Source organism: Mustela nivalis, assembly GCF_964662115.1.
Source record: "Mustela nivalis genome assembly, chromosome: 9".
Lineage (NCBI taxonomy): Eukaryota > Metazoa > Chordata > Mammalia > Carnivora > Mustelidae > Mustela > Mustela nivalis.
This window is the reverse complement of record NC_139028.1, coordinates 109,611,289-109,634,014: the sequence shown is the minus strand read 5'-3', so window position 1 is coordinate 109,634,014 and position 22,726 is coordinate 109,611,289. Positions and strand designations below refer to the sequence as shown.

Genomic DNA, 22,726 nt, shown 5'->3' with positions numbered 1-22,726 from the left:
ATGCCTAGAGGTTATTATTTATATGGGCACATTCATTTATCTTTCCGCAGATATTTATCCTGTTCCATTTTTTTTCCTTCTTCAAGTTTCCATGTGGGATCCTTGCCCTTTTGTCTTCAGAACACTTCCTGAACTTTTCAGATCAGTGTTAATGACTTTTGGCATTTATTGTTTTTGTTAACAAATCAACTGCCATTCTCTTTTATAACTGTTCCTTGAAAGTAAATTGTCTTTTCTCCTCATCAACTTTTAAGACTGTTCTCTCTGGCTAGTTTCATGCGGTTTCACTATGATGTGTGATGTATTTGCTTTGTTTAGGATTATAACCTTTCTTGAATCTATTACTTATTTTTTTAATCAACTTGGTTAAATTTCCAGGACATAATCTCAAGTATTACTTGTTTTTAATCTCTCCTCTCATGAAATTTCAAATATGTGGTATTAGAACTTTTCAAGGCCATCTGTATCTTATTCTTTTCCTTCCACATTACATTTTCTGTCATTTTCTTAATGCTCAAGACTGATTTTCCCCTCCATTTTATCTTTTAGCTCACTGATTTCCTCATCAGTTATATCTAGTAGCTGTTACATTCATGTATTTGGATCTTATTTTATGTGATTTCTCATTTCCATTTGATTCATCTTTGTGATTTCCATTTCTCTGCTAAAATCTTGTCATTTAAGGTTTTATAATTCTGTTACTTAGATCATTGTGGGCCTGTGGTTTCTCTTGGATTTCTGTTAATTTTTTTCTTTAAATTCTTGTTTTGATGAAATCTGACATTATGTATGAAAAACTGTCTTGATGCTCAGGACAACACTATCTTCCTCTTGAAATTTTCACTTTGGCAGAATATCACATATGGAGAAGCTTACTTTATTACAATCTGTAACCGAGCTGATTTGGGTCCAAGCATCAGTCTATGAGAGGGAAGGTCCACTTTTTCTCACCTTTACCATTAGGATATAGCCCTTGGAGAGAACACAACAGAAAATTTTGGTGTTTATGAGCTTCTCACACTTCAGTGAGCCTGAACTCCAATTAATTGTCTTTACAACCCAGAAGAACACTGGAAGCTCTTCCCACCTTTTTAAATATTTTTTGTTACATTACGTTAGTCACCAGACCATATACATCATTAGTTTTTGATGCAATGTTCCATGATTCACTGTGTATAATACCCAGGGCTCCTGTTTGTGATTCAGGAAATGCATCTTGGAGAAAAGCTATGTTGAAAGCCTGGACTGTATCTTGTCTTCAACTCTGGAATCTTGACTCCTTAAATCCTAGCTCCCTTAAATCCTAGATCTCAGATACCCTCCAACAGATGGTGTTTTTAAAATTCTGGCTTGCTTTTGTTGTGTTCTTTCCAAGAACCTAGTTCTTAATTGTTGAAAGTGGAAGCTCATTTCTACATCTTTACCACCAAAATCAATCAACATATAGCTAATTTTTATTCAACCCCAGGTATTTTATTCAACCTCAGGTAAGTATTTCAACTGCCTAATAGATAGCTCTACTTTAATGTCTCCTAATGATCTCAAATTCAATTTATCCAAAACAGAACTTATCACAGTTCATTCAATCCTCCCATGTCTTCTACATTTTGTATCACTGTAGGTATCACTCATCCAGGAACTGGGGAGTTAAGATTATTTTTTTCCTTTTATAGTTATGTCTGCTCAGTCATCACAGCTAAAACCTACCCTCTTTTTCATTGCTTGTCTGACTCATTGCAACAGTGATCCATTACTCTCTCCTATACTCTAGCTGTTCTTATCAAATTTATCCTTTCTAATGCATTTCCACCTAATTAATAATTTTTCCTCAAAGTAAATCCAAGCCTATCATTTCCTACTTAAAAATTCCTCAAGGGCTTCCCATTACCTGCAGGATATGGTTCAGTTCAATACAGTCATCAGTCCATCAATATTTGATAATTTGATTTAGCATCTGGCTTCTTACCTCTCCAATTTTCACTTGACCTATTCCTTCCTGTCATTGTGTTTTAATGAATATGTTTATTTTAGCTACTGGAATATACTATCGCCTTTTCCCACATTTTGGGTTTTGCATGAGCTAATTTTATTTGAATTGTTTTCCCACCTTCCAGTCTGCTTTGTAAACTAGAATTAATCCCCTGCTGAGAGGCTGTATCCATCACAAAGCTTTATTCCCTCTCCCTCTTATTTTCTAACAAAAGGATTGTTATCTCTTCTGTGCCACTTCAATTTTCTTCATACTTATGTTAATATATATATATCACACTGCATAGTCTGTATTTGTTACCTGTTTCTTTCTTCCCTAAAACAAAAACTCTTTGTGGTGAGGATGCTCATTAATCTTTGATACTCCTGACTTTAATATAGTCATTGGCACAACGGAAGGAAGACACTCAATATGTGTTGAACTGATAGATGTAAGTTAACCACTGAAATTCTTAGGCCCATGAAATTTTTTGTAGTATTAGATAACAACTGATGAAACCAATTGAGAGACAAGGCAGAAAATTAAAACAAAACAAAACAAAACAAAACACAGCAGCACATTTAAAAGATCTGGATGAACTCAGTGGCATGATTAATACTGCTGAGCAAGGCTCTCTGGCACTGTTTCCTATTAGAGGAGAGGTGGAATCTGAATTCAGAACAGGTTTTTGGGAAATTCTCCTTATTATGGAAAAGCCACTCTTTTGCTTTGAAAGACAATTGAACAGATGGTCGAAGCAATGGTAAGAAGTAATAAGCAAGGGAAATGAAAGGGAAGGAAGACAGTAGAGACTTTCAGGGCAGAAAGGAACTTTAATGAGGAGAGGAGTAGTCAAAGAAGAACAATGAAAGGATTATGGGTTGGATGCCTTTTGATTTGTACTTTGTTCAGGTAGAAGCTAGTTCAGGTAGAAGAACTCATTCTGAAATGTACTCTTCACTTGTAGGGGCATAAATTATTTAAAGTTTTCCTGGGAATTACACAGTATTGTGCTCCAAGTCTTTACTGCCTGTACTTGAGACATTTTGCTTGTCCTCTAGAGACAATCACATATCTTTTTTAATGGTCTTTTGCAAAAGCTCTATTAGGGAGAGTTGACAGCTTTAGAGTTACACAGAGTTGACAGGTACAGAGTACCTAGAAAATAAATTTCTCCTTGTAATAATATATCTAAGTAGGGAAAAGCTTTCTACTTGGAGCCTACAAAAATATGTGCAGAGAAATTTCTCGAATACCAAGAAGAAAAATCCAACTTGTTTGTATTTTCTTTTGCACAAAATCTGTGGGCTTTGTAGCAGCCTTGTTATGCAGAGATATCATTAGGGCCCACGTCAGGTATGAGCACCAGGAGAAATCTCACATTTCTAAGGTTTTTAAAAAGTGCTCTCAGCTTCCTCTGTAACAGCTGTGAGAGTATCTTCATCATGATGATGACTCTGAAAAAAAAATTAACTTCTTATAAATCTTATCATTCTTCCTAAGATCATACATGTAACAATTACTTAATTTAAAAAAAAATGGTACTGATGTTTATAGAATAAAATGTTAAAGTGCCATGTGTCCTCTTTGTGTCCCAATTGTACTTCAAACTACTCCCTTAATTCCTACTAGACATTTGAAACTTTTTTTTTTAAGTAGGCTCCACACCCAGTGTGGAGCCCAGCATGGGGCTTGAACTCACAACCCTGAGATCAACCTGACCTGAAATCAAAAGCTGGATGCTCAACCAACTGAGCCACACAGGGACCCCAGACACTTGGGACTTTTTGGTATACTTCCAAACTATAACAACAACAAAAAATTCTTCTTGAACATGAACAGATGCCAGCATTCCAAAAGTTACCCTGTCATGATATTTCCCAGTTATTACCCATTTCTTCCTTCCAAAAGTAACTTTTTTTTCTTTTACTTTTAGGTAATTAATCTTTTCTTTTCTTTCCAGTTTCACTAGCTTGCATCCCTCTGTAAACATTGTAGTTGAGTATTAGTTTTGCCTGGTTTCAAACTTCATCTGAATGGAATCATAAATTATGCATTCTTTGGGCCTGTCTATACTTAACATTATGTATGTGAGAATCATCCTTATTGTAAGTACAGGTATAGTTCATTTTAATCACTATGCAGAATTTAACAGAGTTATATACTTCAATATACTCACCATTCACCCATTTGCAGCGTTTCCATTTTGGGACTATTATGAATACTATTGGCATTTTCCTGGAAGTGTATCTTAATACATATGCATACATATTTCTTTTGTGTATATGCTAAAAACTAAAATTACTTATAAGGTATGCACATCTTAACTTTCCATAAAAATGCCCCAAAAGTTTTTGAAGTTATTGTAATAATTTAAATTCCAAGTAGGAGTGAAAGATTTCTTTTATCCATCAGCATTATTATCAGTTAGAATTGTATTTTGAAACTTAATCATTCTGTTAGGAAATGAATATCTCAGTGTGATTTTATTTTAATGTTATTGAAATGGCCAGATTTATGCCTAATACCTTGCTTTTAAATTCCTATAGGTCTTGTGTCTTTTATGTTCCTCCTTTGCCTATTACTACTTTCTAGATATTATCTTAATTTCTTTGTTATCTTATTATACATTTTGAGTGTTCTTAGTTTTTAGTTCTTAGTCTAGGAATTAGAATTTATATCTTAATTTATCACAGACTGCTTCAGGTACCTGCTACTTTAATTCCAGTAAAATATAGAAACTTCATTCTCATGTAGCTTCATCCTTCTACCTTCCTTTGTGATACTGCTGTCATATATAGTACACCTAGATGTTATGTACTCAACAATACAGTGCTGTAATTTTTAATTTTATAAATTTTTATAAAATTTCTTAAAATTTCAGAGGAAAAAAGGAACAATATATATCTATAGAACAGGGGTTGGCAAACTCTGGAATATGGACCCAATCGAGTCCACTAACTGTTTTATAAAGTTCAACTGAAACAAAGCCATATCTACTCATTTATATATTGTCTATGGCTGCTTTCAAGCTATAAGGTAGAGTTGAGTAGTTGTGACAGATGGAATTAAGGTTGGTAATAACATGACTTTAAAATAAGGAGTTAATTTTGGATTATCTGGATGGACCCAATGCAATTTATGCAATTGTCTTTTCAATCAGCTAAGAGAAGCACAAAAGGTGTATTTATATATTTTTTATAGTCATCTGCAATAATTACCTTTAATGATGTTCTTTATTTCTTCATGTATTTTTGAGTACTATCGGATACCACTTCTTTTCAGACTAAAGAACTTCCTTTAGTGCTTCTTGTAAGGCAGTTCTCTTAGCCATGCATTCTCTGTCTGCTCATCTGTGTATGTCTTTATTTGCCCTCCATGTGTGAATGGTTAAAAGATACAGAATTCATGCTTGACTGCTTTCCTCCAACACTTTGGCGTGCCATGTCATTGCCTTCAGGTCTCTGTTGTTGTTGATGAGAAGTCATCTATTAATCTTACTGTGGTTCTATTGTATAAGAAATCATTCTTCTCTTGCTACCTTTAAGATTTTCCCTCTTTTTTAGTTCAGTTTGGTTCTCAGGTGTCTAGGAGTGAGTATCTTTGTGCTTATTCTAATTGGACGTTATTGAGTTTCCTTCTTATGAGGAATATTTTTCATCAAATTTAGGAAAATTTTGGCCATTATTTATTCAAGTATTTTTCCTGTTCCCTCATTTTCTGGGATTCTCATTATGCATATGTTGGTGTATTGGGTGGTGTCCCAAAGATCTCTGAGGTGTTATTAATTTTTCTTCTTTTTATTTCGTGATCTTCAGATTGGATGATCTGTATCATTCTATCATGTTTACTAATTTTGTCTTCTGTCAGCACAAATCTGCTACTCAGCCCTTCTGGTGGGTTTTTCGTTTCAGTAACTGTATTCCTAAAGTGGATTTCCATTTGGTTCTTTTTAATAATTAGTATCTCTTTTATTTATATTAATACTTAGTAAAAATTAATAGCTTTATTGAGGTATAACTGTTATACAAAAAACTGTATGTATTAAATGGGTGCAATTAAACAAATTTAAACATATATGAACACTATGATACCATCACCAGAATCAAGGTAATAGACATTCATACTCTTGTTTGAGGAATCATTATTTTTAATGTTAATTAACATGTTAATTTTTTAACACTTTTTTCTTTAGTTCTTTGAAGTCTTTGTGAAGCCCAACATTTGTCATTCTCTTCCCCCCCAAAACTGTAGCTACTGTTTTTTTAAGTGTATATGTCACCATTTCCTGTTCTTTGCATGTCATTATTTTTGTTGTTGTTGAAAATGGATATTTTAGATAAGATATTGTAGAGACTCTGGATTCTGATTCTCCTATCTTTCCCCCAGAGTGGTTGTTATAACTGCCTTTTGTGACTTGCCTGTACTAATTTTGTGGAGCCTGTGTCCCTTGCAGTGTTTGGCCTTTGATATGTTTACTTATGTTTTTCATTTTTTTAAATTCATGGGTTTTGTTTTTGTTTTAAAGGTTTTATTTATTTATTTTACAGAGATCACAAGTAGGCAGAGAGGCAGGCAGAGAGATAGGGGGAAGCAGGCTCCCTGCTGAGCAGAGAGCCTGATGGGGGGGCTCGATCCCAGGACCCTGGGACCATGACCAGAGCTGAAGGCAGAGGCTTCAACCCACTGAGCCACCCAGGCGCCCTGATGTTTTTGTTTTTAAGATGCATTTAATGGGGTTTTCCCCTGGTCAGCATAAGTAGGTACCAATGACTAGTCAGAGGTTGTGCTTAAACACTATGTAAAGGGCTTCACCGTGTCCCCCTAAAGTTCATATGTTGAAGTCCTAACTCCCAGTGCCTCATAATTTGACTCTATTTGGAGATCGAGTCTTTATAAAACAGTAATGAAATCATAATAAAATCATTAGGGTGAACTTTAATCCAATCCAAATATTTACTAGTCTTACATGTAAACATCATTGATTATAATTTATACACACATAAATACAGATATATATTTACTTGTTAATTGTCATTCTTCTCCACTGAAAAGAAAACTTCCTGATGGCAGGGATGTTGTCTTGTTAATGATTGCATCCTTAGTGCCTATTACAACGCCTAGGAAATAGCAGGCCCTCCATAAATATTTGTGAAAGAATGAATGTGTAGATATCTAGTTTCTTTTTTCTTTTTCTTGAGTGAGAAAGAGAGAGCATAGCATGCAAGAGCGAGGTGGAGAGCAGCAGAGAAAGAGAGACAGAATCCTAAGCAGGCTCCACATGTAGTGCAGAGCCCTATGCAGGCTTCCATCTCATGACCCTGAGATCATGACCTGATTGGAAATCAAGAGTTGCCTTAACCAGTTGAGCTACCCAGGCACCCTGATATCTAGTTTTATTTAAAGCTTGTATAAAATAATCATTCTCATAAACTTTTGTGGTATGTTATCAAACTTGTCATTACACTTCTAGGAATCAACTATCTACAGAAATACTAGTTTTACATGTAAAGATTATTTTTTATAATAAAAAAAAACCCAAAATGAAAAAAAGCCAAAGATGCAGCAAGAAAAAAAGTCAAAATAAATACTAAGGAAAAATATGATTGTTTTGTTTTATAATGAAAAGATGGTTATGATAGTTGGGAAAAATCATGTGATAACACGAATATGATTACATAATTAGTATACAAGAAAACTGTGTATAGTGTGTCTGTGTGTGTGTTTGTGTCTTTTTGTTTAGATTTGGATGTGTGGGTATGATGAGGACTACAGTAAGAGGGACAATAATTTTTATTCTATAATTTTACTTTATAGTTTCATGTATTATTTTTGTAACTTTATAAACAATAAAAATAAGAGAAATAAAGGAAATATTGTGACATATTCCCATTTCATGAGTTTTAATATATTGTATCATCTCCTTATAGAGTGTATGTGCTAGAAATCAGCAACTCTTGACTTGCCAGAATAGATAAACACTTACCAAATCAATACAGCCAAAGATTGAGTAAGTTAATGCAATAGAAAATTCCAAGGGGTAAGATATCAGTAAAATCCGTGAAACTTCCCTTCCAAGTTTCTGAAACCAGAGAATAGGGAGAAATCTTGCATTACTATCTTTAATAAGTGTAAATATGTTCACAGAACAGCTCCTACTATGAGTGTCAAGGAAAATAGGAAAAATAAATAAGCTGCTTAGACCATTTGGCTTCCCTAGTCATCTCTACTACTTTGCCTTCCACTCCACTTTTCCTACACTTAATTCCCCCTGCTCATTATCTTCAGCTTCCACTGGTGGTCTTCGTCACTCAGCATTCTTGTCTCACTTCTTATAACTCCTCATTCTCGTTATTCTCTTCATGACAGAGTCTCTATCTGTTGGGGTTAATGTAGAGCATGAAATCATCCCTAATACCTGGCTTACTAAAATGTAAACAAGTGGCCGCTGGGAGCAAGGGAAGGTTTTGGAGAGGGGTGTAGGACTTTGGAATGCCGAGGCCTGTGTGACCACTCTGCCACTGGAATGCTGTGGGAGTTGCCTTTCTGGAAGCTTAGCCCAAAAAACCTTCCTGTGACCTAAAAGATGTATTCACTATCCTCTAGGCTATGTTTAGTAGGACTCGAAGAACACACAGGTTAGCATATCCTATCTTTCCCATAAACAGATCCTCCTAGTTCCAGTAAAACCCCTTGTCACACATTACGTGTATGAGAAAAGTGACAAAGATTTGTGATTATCCTGAAGGACCAATAAAGCTGGGAGCAAAGAAGCACAAAGGGTCTTTGTCTCTGAGCGCTGACCCCCTTTCCTCGTCTTTTTCATGGCAAAGTCTGGAGTAATCTTTCAATTGTCTGCAGAGGGATTGCTGGCCATCCCCGACATCTATCCAAGCTCTTAGGTCAGTAAGATTTGACTCTCTGTCTCCAGTGATTAGATGGCTACTAAGAGATTTTATCAAGCAATTCTTATGTATTAAAACAACGGTTATTAATTACAAACTTACTTAAATTTGTATGTGTGGTGATAAAAATCTTACATAGAAATTGCTGTAGCGTGATGTGGAAGGATGAGTAAATCCTCAAACAACAACATCTCGCTTGAAAATAAAGAGTGACTATGATTTTGCTGGGATAATAAAGCAGATCCCTTCTACTGCAATCAGAAAGATATTTTCAACTACATATCAGGATGAATGATTATTGGTTCCAATCCTGAAAATAAATGTAGTTTTTTGTGCTGGCTGTAGAAAGACAAGAATGACATTCAGACCTGGAAATAATAACATTACAATCTCTCTCCTTCAATTCTTTCTCTTCCTCCTTCTGTTTTTGTTGGGTTTATTTAATATCTTTTATGCAAGAAACTATTAGGTGGTAGGGAGTATATATGGTAAGAATGAGATGACAAAAAATTCTTGCTTTCTCAAAGTTTATATTCAAGTAGAAAAGACAGAAAGATAATATAAAATAACATGTAATAAGGTCAAATATGTCAGAATGGATAAAAACTTGCTCAGGAATTTTAGGGGCAGGAAGTTTGTCCTAAGCCATTTGTATCCAGGAAGTCTTCATAAAAGGCAAGACATTAAAAATAAGAGTAAGACCAAGAAACAAAGGAGGGAAGCAACATTCTAGGCAGCTTTAAATTCTCATTTACTAGTTTTTTTGTGACATGTTCTAGAAAAAATTTAATAGCATTCATTAAAAGTGTGATAAAATAATTAATGGAGACATAAAGTAGAAAAATAATAAAGCTAAAATACGTATCACATGACCTATGGTTTGATAATGTGAGGGGGAAAATGCATGGAAGAATGAACATGTTTTAAGAAAATGATAAAGCAAGTTGAACTCAGGTAACTCAGTATAACTCAGGTATAAGGAGTGTATGATAGTAACAGGAAGATAAAGAAAATACTATAGAGGGTTTGAAATATCAAGTTACCTTATCAGAATTATGATTTAATTTTGTTGGCAGAAACAAAATAATAGTAGCATTTTAGCTGGGAAGTACTGGTGACCTCTTTGTTGCCAAGACTGTAAAAAGTCATTTTGTCCACATTCCTTAACTTGTATATGTTAGTGTTATTCTTAAATTCTGCCCCTGTAAATAGCAAGATATCTGCCAGAGAAGTTCAAACAGGCAAACAACGGAGAGAATGACTGAATTAAGCCTTTGAGTGCAGCAGAAGTCAGTAAGTGCCCCTTTTCTTGCTTAAGTCGATTTGGGTTGTATTTTCTATCACTTACAACTAAGAGAGCCCTAGTTAATAAAAATTAAAGTAAATAATAAACAGTCATTGGTATTTGGGAAGATAGTGGAGAGAGAAGGGTGAAGGATTACCTCAAGGTTTTCAGCTTTAGAGGCTGAAATAAGGGAGTTTTGCAGCACAGTACTTTTGAGAGACAAATATTTTCTGTTTTATATCTGTTGAATTGGAGAAGCATATCAAAGTGGAAGCATCAAGCTGGCGCTATATGCAAACAATGAACTGTGGAACACTACATCAATAACTAAAGATGTACTGTATGGTGACTAAGATAACATAATAAAAAATTTAAAAAAAGAAAATGAAGCAGCAATTAAAAAAATAAAAAATAAAAGAATAACAGGACTGGAGTCTGGCAGACAAACAGTTTAATAGGTATGTGTTAACACTTTCTCTATTGACACAGAAAGAGACTAAGGAACAAGAAGCCTGGTGGCTCAGATGGTTAAACGTCTGCCTTCTGCTCAGGTCATGATCCCAGGGTCCTAGGATCAAGCCCTCCGCTCAGGTTATGATCCCAGGGTCCTGGGATCAAGCCCTGCATCGGGCTCCCTGCTCCTTGGCAAGCCTGCTTCTACCTTTGCCTCTGCCTCTCTCTGTGTGTCTCTCTGTCTCTCATGAATAAATAAATAGAACTTAAAAAAAAAAAAAAGAAAGAAAGAAACGAAGGAACAGGGAAGTTAAGAAACTTGTCCACAAGGTCACTCACTGACAGTGAGTACTGAAGACAGTGTTTAGATAAAATCAGTCTGGTTCTGGATTTAGATTATCAACTATTTTGCCATAAGAGAAGTATGCTTCAGAGACATGCACTTTTTGGGATAGCTGAACCTACCTGGGAACACTGATAACTTGATGAGTTTATGGGTTTAGCTAAACAGCTTGTTTTTATTAGAAAAGCTGTCATGTGGCAAATCTTGTAAAAGGTTGGTGCCTTAGTAAATGCAGGAATAGTATTCTGTAATGCCTCTAAGAGAAGACTGTGGATTAGAGATGTCGGTCTAATATATAAGTTCATTCAAGTAATTGATCACTGCAAACAAAAATAAAACTTGTGCATTTGGGAGACTGTGAAATTGATCATTAATACTGAGTTTCAGATAAATACAGTCTACAACGGTTTGTAATGGTGTTTACAAAAGGTGAGTCCTGGAAATTATGTCATTATTATCTTAAACTGATAATTATAAGCTTGTGAATAAGAGTGGGCAACTAAATAATTTGATATAATCCTCCACTTAATAACCTAATTATTCCTCCTTATCTCTGCCACCAGAATTAAAACTGAAGATTCCCAGAATGAATTTCTAGGGAAAATGGAGAATTTCTTACAATGTATAGGGAAAATCTGATGCATACTCATTTAAATCAATCATTACACACAGTTCATTTGGGGGTGCTATTGTATCTTCTCTCATCCTTTCATTGTTTTCTAGGTTTTTGTTTTTCATGCTTGGATTCCCTCCACTGATGGTCCCTTTATAATACAGTGCAGGTATAGAGAGAGGAAAGTTGATATAGGGGAAGCAGGAAGATTATGCCTCATCTACAATGAGTCTTCTCATTAGAATTATTTTTGAATTGGAACTTTCAAGTTGCTATTTTTTGTTTTATTGTTCAATAATAAAGAGGAGCTCTACTCTAATATATTCTCATTTGAAAGTCTTTTGCAGCACTAATATTCTGTAATTCTGAATTTAAAGCCAATAAAATTGAAATACAGTTATTTCTCTGCTACAAAGTATGGGATTGGATATTTAGTTAAATGGAAACAAGACAGATTCACACACATTTAGAATTTGACTACATAAAGCAAAATTCATGTGAGACACAAAAACAAGCTTTGTATGAGGATGCCTGGGTGGCTCAGCTGGTTGAACATCCGACTCTTGATTTTGGCTCTGGTGACGATCTTAGGGTCTGGTCTCGGGATGGAGCCACACATCGGGCTCCACACTTAGTAGAGAGTCTGCTTGAGGACCCTCTCTCTCCCTCTCCCCCCACTTGTGTGCTCTCTCTCTTTCTAAAATAAATAAATAAATAAATCTCAAAAAAATTGGCTGTATATGAAAAGCTCTGTGTTAAACCAGAAATTACCAGGTGTCTACAATTCTAAATATATGCATCAGTTGCAGAATTATTTTGTTGATTTTGGGAATGGTTTTAAGGTCATTTTAAGGATATGCTTTTATTTCATTAAGAGAATCATCAGTGACCCTATGCCTAATGCATACACACTTATTGCTGAAGCCTTCACATTATCTACTTGCTTTATTTTAATTGGGCAGTCAGGAATCCAAACATTCTATTAATATTTACCAAAAAATCATGTTAGAATTACTTTGAAATTGAAACTTTCAATCAAGAGCTTACTACTTAAAACAAAAGATTTCTTAAAGACTAATAAAAGCCTTATTTTACTTCCAAAGGCTTTAAAACCTTGGAAGAGAATTGTTCAAAATTAAGATGTTCCTAAAGAATTGGTCACTTACTGCTTGTCCATAATTCCTATATGACACGGAATTAAAAGAAGACAACTCAATTGCTGTTAGAATTGATGCAATAACTGCAACAATTATGCAGAAGATGTTCATGATAAAAGCAAATGTAATCTGAAAAGAAGATACATGGTAAACTTGTTAGTTTGTATTGCCGAAAAAAAATCATTTCGTCAGAACTCTAATCTAGTTTCTGGAGCTTTAGAGGTCTGGAATGCTTGCCACTAGGATAAAATATTTTCCACGTTTATATGAAACCCAACTAATCTGGAAGGAACAGTGAAATATCACATCAATAAGTATCAATTTTCAATTTGGGCTAAAAGATGTTGTATTTTACAATCTTCTGAGTCATGAGGAAGAAAGATTGTTAAGATAGGATTTGAACAAAAGGAGATCCACCATAAAATAGAAAAAAAAACAAAAATAAAGATGGAAAATGACTACCTATAGAAATAAGCCAAAGAAGATTCAGTGATTTTTAATCTAGGATTTTCATTCTCTAGGGGAATCAATCAATAATTTTGGATATGTTTTTATCTGTATAATTATGAGATCAGACTCACTGATTTCTTAACTCTAAGAGTCTAAGATATTTTTCTTTCCAGTATTTTACCTATACCATGGATGGATCTTCTGGACAGATCCTCTATTTTAATATAAGATATAATACTGTTCTCAAACCTAATAGTTTAGGAAAATGAATTTTTATAGTAATATTATATCTATATATAAAGGCATTATTAGGTTCTATTAAATTCTGTCTACTAGTAAAGTTTATACAATATTAAAATAAGGTAGAATACCAAACCAAAAAACCCTATATTAAATTTAGAACATTTACACAATGATTCTAATTTAGAAAGTTTGTCCACATTAAGTTATGAGTTCTTAGCTTTTCACTTAATTCTTTATTTGACAAGTAAGGTAAATTCCTTCATTGCTCAGATACTCACTAAAATCTGCTTAGTTTTGTGACAAGTGATTTCTAGGATACCCGAAGCATCTCCACTTACCACGCCTTGAGTCTGATGCCTTACTGCTCTTATTATGGAGACTCCTGTAATGATAAACTGGATATAAAAACATATTTATAAATATTCATTGATAATGCTCATCAACTTAAGATGTATTTTTAACAACTCCCTCTTCCACATCTGTTATTTTTAAAATACTAAGAGTAACAAGATATAAAGAAGTTTCAGTAGAAGGGGTCGGGACAAGTTTCCATCATATAGTCATGAACTGAAAGCTAATAGCCGGGTCACTAATCATAGAAACATAGGGGACAGTGGGCAGAATTCAGGTTGTGGTGTGTACCAAAGATGACTCAAAGAGTCCCAAATCAGGAGCCAAGTTTGCTTATATCTGTGCCTGCTTTCTGAACTCATCTGATTATCATTTCAAATGCTATCCTTCCTAATAAAATGAAGCCACTGATTGCAATTACTGTATGCATATCTAAATGTGAAAAGTGGTTTCATGAGTCTATTCCAAACTGTGTTTGTACACAGTTAAGACTGTGGCCATTACTAAGTAACAACTGTAACTCATGTTTTGGTCTCTCTCTCTTTTTTTTTTTTTAAAGAGTTTCCATTATTTCCTACCAGGGTACTTTATTTCCCAGAAGTGTAAAGTTATGCCATATTGTTTGGAGGTGAGCTACATAATTCCTTTGGAACTTCCTTTTGTCCTATCTGTTTTAGTGAATTCACAAAGATCTAAATCAAAGAATAATCTGTGGAAAAACAGCATTCATGCTATACCATTTATAGGGAGACCAAATCTTAAAGCTTACTAACTCCTCTAGGATAACTTAAATTTACACACACAGCACTTCATTCTGTAATAAAAGCTGAGATTTCTAAGGAGGTACACAGTGAGAGGAAGAGCTAATATGAGTTGAATTACAAACTAGAGTGCTTTGTAGCTAGATTAGCAAACCATGTGCTTCACAAAATGCCTTTCAAAGTTTATGAGAGTTTTCCATTGGATTTAATTTAGCTGAAATTCTAGATAATTTATTCTAAGAGCTACACATGTTATTTTTATAACATGTACAATTAAACACTGAGGGACATGAATCATTTATCTGGATTTTGTCTGCAAATTCACTATTGTTTTCTAAAGCAATGCTTTGACCCTTGTGAGCCAATGTACAAAGAGGAACTCCTAGAGGTCACTACTTTCTCTGCAGCTCTCTCAAGTGGCGGCCATTTTCTCTTACAGCCCTTATACCACTGTTTCTAACTGTGTAAGTGGTCTCCTTGCTCCTTATTACTTCCAATGCTTGTCTCTCCCCCAGCTTTGAAGCAAATGTCATCAGATTCTATCACCCACTATCTAGCCTGGTTGAAGTTGATTTGGTCACTCTAGTCTTGGTGATTTTAATTCCTATCTTACTAACACTTCTTAGACCTTGGTGTGTGTGTGTGTGTGTGTGTGTGTGATCCTTCTAACACCTTGGTATTACAGTTCTTTGAATTTCTCTTCTCTAACCCTCCGACCCCATCTTATCTCAGTTGCTCACTCCCATATTCATTCTCTTGTGTTTGTTTCTGCCAATAAGTATGACATCTTCCATATCTCAATTCCAAGTATCTCACTAGGACTACTAGTTTCGATCTTTCTACATCAGGTTCTGTAGTATCCCAACTTTAACAATCCTTTGAACCCATCTGCATCTATGATCAAGCCCCTCACTTCCGTTATATTCTTTCCTTCATCAGTTTAAATTCCATGGTTAACTATTACACTCACTTATATACACTTTCAACTCCTTTGCACCATTCTTGTTTGATCACAGATGCACGGTTAAACCCAAATTCTGATTAAATGCAGGTTTCCTTCTCACTGAATGCCTGAACCCATGCAGCCAAACGGGACCTGAGAAAGACACACAACCATTTGACCCACATCTCACTACACACACCCTGTTCCTAAAGCTTAAATGAGCTCTTTATCTTAGTGGAAGTCAGACTACATTTCTACAATGCATACGCTCTCTTTTTCTAGATGACCATTTTAAACCCTCCCTTCAAACAACCAGTTCATTATCCAGTTTTCATTCTCAGCCCATAATCTGGCTTCCTAATTCACGGAGATATTTGAAGTCATAGGAAGGGAAGTTCTACAAGTTCCCAATATCCCATCTACCTACCTATCAAAATTTGTCCTTTCTCTTTGCTCCTCTACCTTTCCATCCTGTTACCCACCTTGGCGCTATTTCCATTAAAGATGGATAATTTTTTCTTATGAGGGTTAGCTTGTAATTTGTGGGATATTTATGCATGTTCTTGGCTTCTGCCTACTAGATGCCCACCCCTGCTGTGAAAACCAAAAATGTCTCCAGACATCACCAAATGTCCTCTAAGGGGTAAAATCACCTCTAGTTGAGATCCACTGCTAGACACGAACTGTCCATGAACCCAAGTATTTGTGTATTAAAAAACATCATCTCTTGCCTACTCCAGTGCAGGATTCTATTAATCTCTCCTTTTCTCCATTTATTTCATATTGATTTTTGCTCTTCTGGTTCAATCCCATCATAAAAGACATGATACTTCCAACTTACTGAAACAAATAAGAAACCTTGTCTTGACCCAAACTTCCTCCCGCTACTACCTCATTTCTCAATGCCACATTACACCAGAGTCCTTCAAGGACTTTTATTTGCTGTCTCTATAGTTCTTCTCCTTCCATTAGTTCTTAAACCAACTCCAGTCAGGTTTTGCCTCACCATTCTACTGAAACTACTTGTCAAGTTTATGGCTGGGTTCCACATTGCTAACTCCAACGGTCAATTCTCAGCCCTTTTTGGCAAAATAATAGAATTTAATATAGTTTATCTTTCCCTATTTGTTTGCTCAGCTTTGAGGATGCCATACTCTTCAACTATTCCTACTGCCTTATGGCTGTCTAGAAACCACAGAAGAATGCAGGTAATGACAAGTTTAGAGAATGTGTGAGTATAGACTCGTTGTGTGAAGAAGGTTAAGACCCTAAATATGAAAATTAACTATGCTAATGGATATTATGGTTAAGATTATTTGTCTTTCACATATATAAAGTCAATCCAACCTATGGTTGTTATTGTTTATTCCTTCTTGTTTCCACATCTCTTTTAATAGCCCTGGTAAGTTAAAGGTACTAAGGAAACATGTGCTGAAAAAGGAATTTGATTTTGAATAAATTACCAACATGAGATTTACTTACATAATTCTCCTGAAATCTCTGTTTAAAAACTGTTCCCTATCTTCCACTACTGGCATGAATAGTATTTACTGAATGATTAAATCATAAATATATTCTACTCACAATAACTCCCCATAAAGAACATCCTGCTTTGTAAGTTATAGGTTCATACGTCCCAAAGACTCCTCTAATTTGTCCCATATACAAAATCAATAGGAAATACCACATGAAAACATGAAATATGCCAATCATAATCTGGACAGCCTGTGAGAAGAAAATGATATTAGTACTGAAACCATGTAATTTATAACACAGCTCCAATAAATGTTAACTGTAGGAAATATTCAATACTTTATGAAAGATAAAAGTTAAGTAGGAATGCACTTACCATGTATTTTCTGGACTGGTTAGCCCCCAAAGCAAGCCCTAACCAGGAAGTACTGACGTTTACCAAATAGGAATCAGTGATTCTTGGAGCATCAAACTGTTCAATAATAATTCTAGTCAATTCTCCCACAAAAAGGTTGACAATCTCTTACTACTGCTATCCTTTCTACCTATAGAGCAATGGCATGAGAAGAGAACACTGAAGGTATTTGGGGCAAAATATGGTTACTACGCTATTTGGATGCAGGAAGCCATTTATCCAATATGTTCTTGTACATTAGTAATTTTAAGGTTGAACCACTTTTTGCATCTTTTAAAGGTTTACCTTTGCCTCCAAGGCATACTTGGTATGTATCTTTATCACAAGCATGCTGGGGTGAGGTACAATCCAACACAGAGATACAAAGAATATCGTGTAGACTTGCTTGTACCAGGTCTTCCTATTGGATAGGGGAAAGGTTGGTGGAGGGGAGAATTATTACTCAACTTTAATTTTTAAGAAGATAACTATAATCCAAAAAAATTTTATATGTGAACTGATATTTCACATACTGAATCACATTTTTAATTACGCTTTAAAAATTTCAGAGGATTGGGCACCTAGCTGGATCAGTCAGTGAAGCATGTGATGCCTGATCTCAGGGTCATGAGTTCAAGCCTCATGATGGTTGTGGAGCCTACTTAATTAAAACAAATAAATGTAAAAATCTTGGATGTAATATTATTTTTACTTGAATATAAACTTTAACAGGAAGCTATTTAATGCTTTAATAGTTCCAGCTCCTTACAAAGCAAATAGTCTAAAAACACATAAATGCAATCAGCTAATATTAAAGATACATTTTAGAAAGACCATTGTTACTTTTTCAGTAACAATCTTACCCATTTTTATACATTTAGATTTCAGATTTCCTCTGCACTGCTATTTGAAAAAATGGCATTTTCTTCAGAGATTCTTTGGATTTGATTGGCAGAATATCTTTACTAGATAAATAAGCCCTTGAGAGACTGAATTTAGTTATCTTACTGTTGTCACCAACCTCTACAAGCAGGAGCCCAGTAAATATCTCTTGAATAAGCACATCAGAATGAAGGACATTAATTCCACTTGACTTTCCCAACTCTTAAGTGAAGTTGAAAAGTAGTGTCTCCCTTTATAATTAGGGCTGTCATATATAATACTATGAAATATCCTAGTAACCATATTAGAAAGCAAGGCTGCTAGTGTGTGGAGAAGAACAAGATGGATTTTCTTATTTAAAAATTGTTCTTAACCTAGAGCCAAAAAATGGCATTTCAGGAGGTCATAGGCTTCTTTCCCACACACAAAAATATGAGTGCAAAGGATTACAATATGTATATGAAGCTGGGGAGAAGATTCAGAGCTTCCTTCCTATGTCAGAAAGGGTCTGTGACTCCCAAGAGATTAAGAACCTCAGCTGAACAGTCAGGTGGGAGACAATCTACACAGCAACCAAGTTCGAAGGAAAAGTTCACATCCAGTAGAAAAGTTCTTTCTCTTTCAGATGGGAAAGAGCATGATCTTCATAATTCCTTGGTGTTACTAAGAGATAGCTAAGCTCTCTGTTTATAATTGAAGAGACAAATTAATAATCATTCTATCGCATAGAAATCAATACAGTAATAGAAAGAGATCAACAAGAGATCTTTCTTCCAGTTAAAAAAAAACAACAACACTTCTTTTTCTTTTATTCCTTTTTGGGATTTCTCTAGCATCCTATGTATGTTGGCTTAGTCAATATGCTTATATATAAGCACATATTTGTGTATGAAGAGACATGAGATCAGTCAAAATTTGTAGGAGACAATCAGTATTAAAATTTTTTTGGGGGGGGTGAGGGGAAGTGGGAGATACAGGGAGATTTCAGTTATGGAATGAACAAGTCACAGAAATAAAAGGTACAGCAGAGGGAATACAGTCAATGATCTTGTTACAGCATCGTATGGTGACAAATGGTAGCTACCTCTGCTTGTGGTGAGCAGAGCATAATGTACAGCGAGGCTGAGTCACAATGTTGTATACCCGAAACTGATGTACCATTGTGTGTCAACTATATTCAAAAACAATTTCTTAAACCCATTTTTACCCTTTGACTTAACCAAATATGCACCTTCCCAGATTCAAGAATAATCCTTAGTAAACTGAAGTAGTACATATTCTTTTTTTTTTTTTTTAAGATTTTATTTATTTATTTGACAGACAGATCACAAGTAGGCAGAGAGGCAGGCAGAGAGAGAGAGAGGAGGAAGCAGGCTCCCTGCGGAGCAGAAAGCCCGATGCGGGGCTCGATCCCAGGACCCTGAGACCATGACCTGAGCCGAAAGCAGAGGCTTTAACCCACTGAGCCACCCAGGCGCCCCGAAGTAGTACATATTCTTGAATTTAGTCAAATTGAAGTCTTACTTACCCCTAGAGTAAGACTATCTGCTGCAGAGAGTTTTGAACATACACATCGAGCCATACTACCAGCATTTCCTCTAGATGATTATGCTTCTAATCTTTGGTGAAATTTTTATTAACAAACTTCTACAAAATAATACAAAACACATATACACACATTGCTCAGAAGAAAATACTTAAGTTTGATTCTTTTCCCACTGTTTTACAACCACCTCCCAAACTCTGAAGCAACTGTTTTTTTCTTTTTGTGCCTAACTTTGTAGAGGCATCAGCTGGCATCTACCTGTTCTGAATAATGGCCTCCATAAGTGAACAGCCTCTCCTTACAACTAAAAAGTATAGGCATATTACAGTTATTTTCTCTGAGTAGTAAGCAGTGGCCCTGGATGATAAAATATAAAGAACACTTAGGAAACGATGTTAGGGAATTTTCGGTAAAGCTTTTAACAACTTATTTGCAATTCATAATGACTTCAATGCAATTCATAATACCATGTTCACATTTCAAAACCAAATTCTTATACTTAAATTCATCATGGGCTCATGATTTTTTTTTTCTGTCACACACTTGCTATCTAGTTCTTTATATGAAAGAACTTTTTCTACCGTCAGACAACTTACCAAAGTTGCTTCCACAATCCTCCAGATTCTCCTAGAAGTTCTTTTGTTGTTATTGTTTCTTTTTTTTCCCACTGAAGGCTTCTTCTAGGAGTTCTTTCATTATTGTTTCTTCCCCTCTCGCCCTCCCTCTTTTCTGCATTTCTCCCTGGTGTTCAGAAAACCTGGCTAATAACTGTATCCTTTGTGGATCTGACATTACATTGTTCTACATCTTCTAACATGTCATACCTCAGTCAATAACATGAATCATGTCACTTAGGTGATAATGTAATGGATGATCTTAAACCCTGAATCTTGGCCTTTTTGAGAGGCAGGTTTGAGTAAATGAACTCTCATTCCCTGTACCCTTCAAATCTCATGATTTGATTATTTTAATGAGTCTTTGGTTTCTAAAATTCATTTTCTCTGTCTCTTAATTCTATAAAGTACAGAGACAGAAAAAAGCTAGGTTAAGACTATAAGAGCTATTGGCAGTAGAGAAAACAATATGTTAAGTACAATAACTTAAGTATAAATAATAGGTTTTATATATTAAACAGCACCTTTGAGAAATACCGAAGAAAGTGTACCGGTCTAAAGGTGACCAAGATTAATCATTCCGTCATGCTCAAATAAAAGGCACAGAATTACAGAATTTATATATAAAGTAACTAGGAAGTCCTATCTAGATTGCTAGTGTCACTTTTGAGAAAAAAAGGAAAATAATACAAAATAATTAGTCCTTTTCTTTATGTATAAAAATTCTCACAGCTGATAGTGGAAGCACCAGGAGCAGAATATTTAGCATCCTATAGTCTCTCTCCTTCAGGCCCCCTTGAAAGCCACTCCAGCTGAAGTATTCATTGACGTACCATGAAAAAACAGATTGTGTATGTGTTTAAAAATCTTTAGCTTAAATGTTGGAAGAAAATAAGAAATTCTACACTTAATTCCTGTAAATAAATTTATTCATTTCTGGAATAAATGACGGTTAGAATTTTTTAGAAAAACATTCTACGGTCAGTTACTCTAGAACCCACTGAAGTATCTCATTTTTGTAAAAAAAAATAATAATAAAAAAATAAAAAAATAAAAATTAATAATTTGTTTCTATTCTCTGGTGCTTTCATCACTAATCAAAAAGCAGCTGCAGAACAAGTCCTTAGTCCTCATTCCCAACCCTATCCTCATTCTTTACTCTTGCCTTAAGACAGAGAAGTTCGGAAACAGTCACCGAGAGCTCACGTCTAGAAGCCACTTCTCCATCTTTAGCAGGGATGCGACTCCTGTCTTCAGAATAAGGTTCAAACTCTTCAGCAGGGCCCATAAAGCCCTTCATGAGCTGTTCCCTGCCCACTTTCTCAGCCTCATCCCAGGCCCTTCCCGGGGTTTCTGCCCTAATAGCTCCGACAGCACCCTTCTTGGGGAAGCCTCCTCTGCCCCAGAGTCTATTAGTACTCCTCTCCCTGCTCCCCTACGCTCCATCACAGTGTTCTCTACCTAACTCTGAATGAGCAGGTCTGGCTCCCAAGGCAGGGTCACTTCCTGGGACCCAAGGAATTCATTTCCGCACGTCCGGGGCTAGTCCTGGGAGGCGACTCACGGACGCACACGTGGTGAAGTGGACTGGACTGGACTGGACGCACAGCGGGCGGCTGATGCCCAGCGTCCGCACAAGGATGCATGGGGCAGGCGAGGGAAGGTAGGGGGCCCCGAATTCTGTCTCTGCCACCCTTTTCGACTTTTAACATTTAAGAAATACCGTAAGCAAAGCGACATCATTACCCTTCATTGTACTTGTTCAAGGTCCTAAGGATCGAGTTACGCCCTTTCAGGTCCAGGTCCAGGCTCAGGGGGGCGGAGTCCCCGCGCTGGATGGTCCTCTCGCCCAGGAGACCTCCTCCAGCACCCCGTCCAGGTCTTTCTGCCAGTGCCCAGGCCCGGATCAAGAGGCAGATCTCCGGGGTAGTGTCCTCAGGGCCAGGTCACCAGACCTTGCCTGGCAAGCATCACTGAAGGTTCAAGGAGCCCAGGCCCCAGCAGGCCCTCAGGCTCCTCAGGCCACGCGGGCCTCCAACGGCAGCAGCTGAGGCACTGTCTTCGTGCGCCTGCGCAGCCCACGCCTGCTACGTGGCGGGGCGGGGCGGGGCGGGGGGGGGGGTGCGTGTGCGCAGACTCACTAGGGCTTTGCGGACCACGTGGTCAGACTCGTGTGAGAACTACCGCTTGGTGTCTGGAGAAATGGCTTCTTCAAGTATCCGTTGGTGATGTCGGCCCTTCTGGTGCCTCCGCCAGGGTCACTGATGAAAAGTCGGTCCTTCACCTTCTCTGTCCTCAGAGGGAAATTGTAGTGCAGATGCCTTTTAGGAGGTGTAAATATTGA

The 22,726-nt window shown here is 36.2% G+C and overlaps 1 protein-coding gene across 1 annotated transcript; it reads right to left on the bottom strand.

Annotated features, from left to right (window-relative positions):
- Positions 1 to 2,766: 2,766 nt before the first annotated feature.
- On the bottom strand, positions 2,767 to 22,153 carry MS4A13 (membrane spanning 4-domains A13). The gene is made up of 7 exons (XM_082682902.1): positions 22,129 to 22,153; positions 19,751 to 19,869; positions 17,058 to 17,198; positions 13,757 to 13,813; positions 12,735 to 12,854; positions 7,956 to 8,051; positions 2,767 to 3,423 (listed from the first exon to the last, which is right to left on the bottom strand). Exons 2-7 carry the CDS (start codon positions 19,802 to 19,804, stop codon positions 3,364 to 3,366), a joined length of 528 nt encoding a protein of 175 aa, XP_082539028.1. The 5' UTR covers positions 19,805 to 19,869; positions 22,129 to 22,153; the 3' UTR covers positions 2,767 to 3,363.
- Positions 22,154 to 22,726: the final 573 nt, after the last annotated feature.

Coding starts and splice junctions, on each gene's coding strand:
- MS4A13 (XM_082682902.1), bottom strand. CDS start 19,804: ATGGCTCGATGTGTATGTTCAAAACTCTCTGCAGCAGATAGTCTTACT. Junction 13,814..17,057: donor GTTCTTTATGGGGAGTTATT/GTGAGTAGAATA, acceptor TTTTATATCCAG/TTTATCATTACAGGAGTCTC. Junction 12,855..13,756: donor GGCATCAGACTCAAGGCGTG/GTAAGTGGAGAT, acceptor TCTTCTTTTCAG/ATTACATTTGCTTTTATCAT.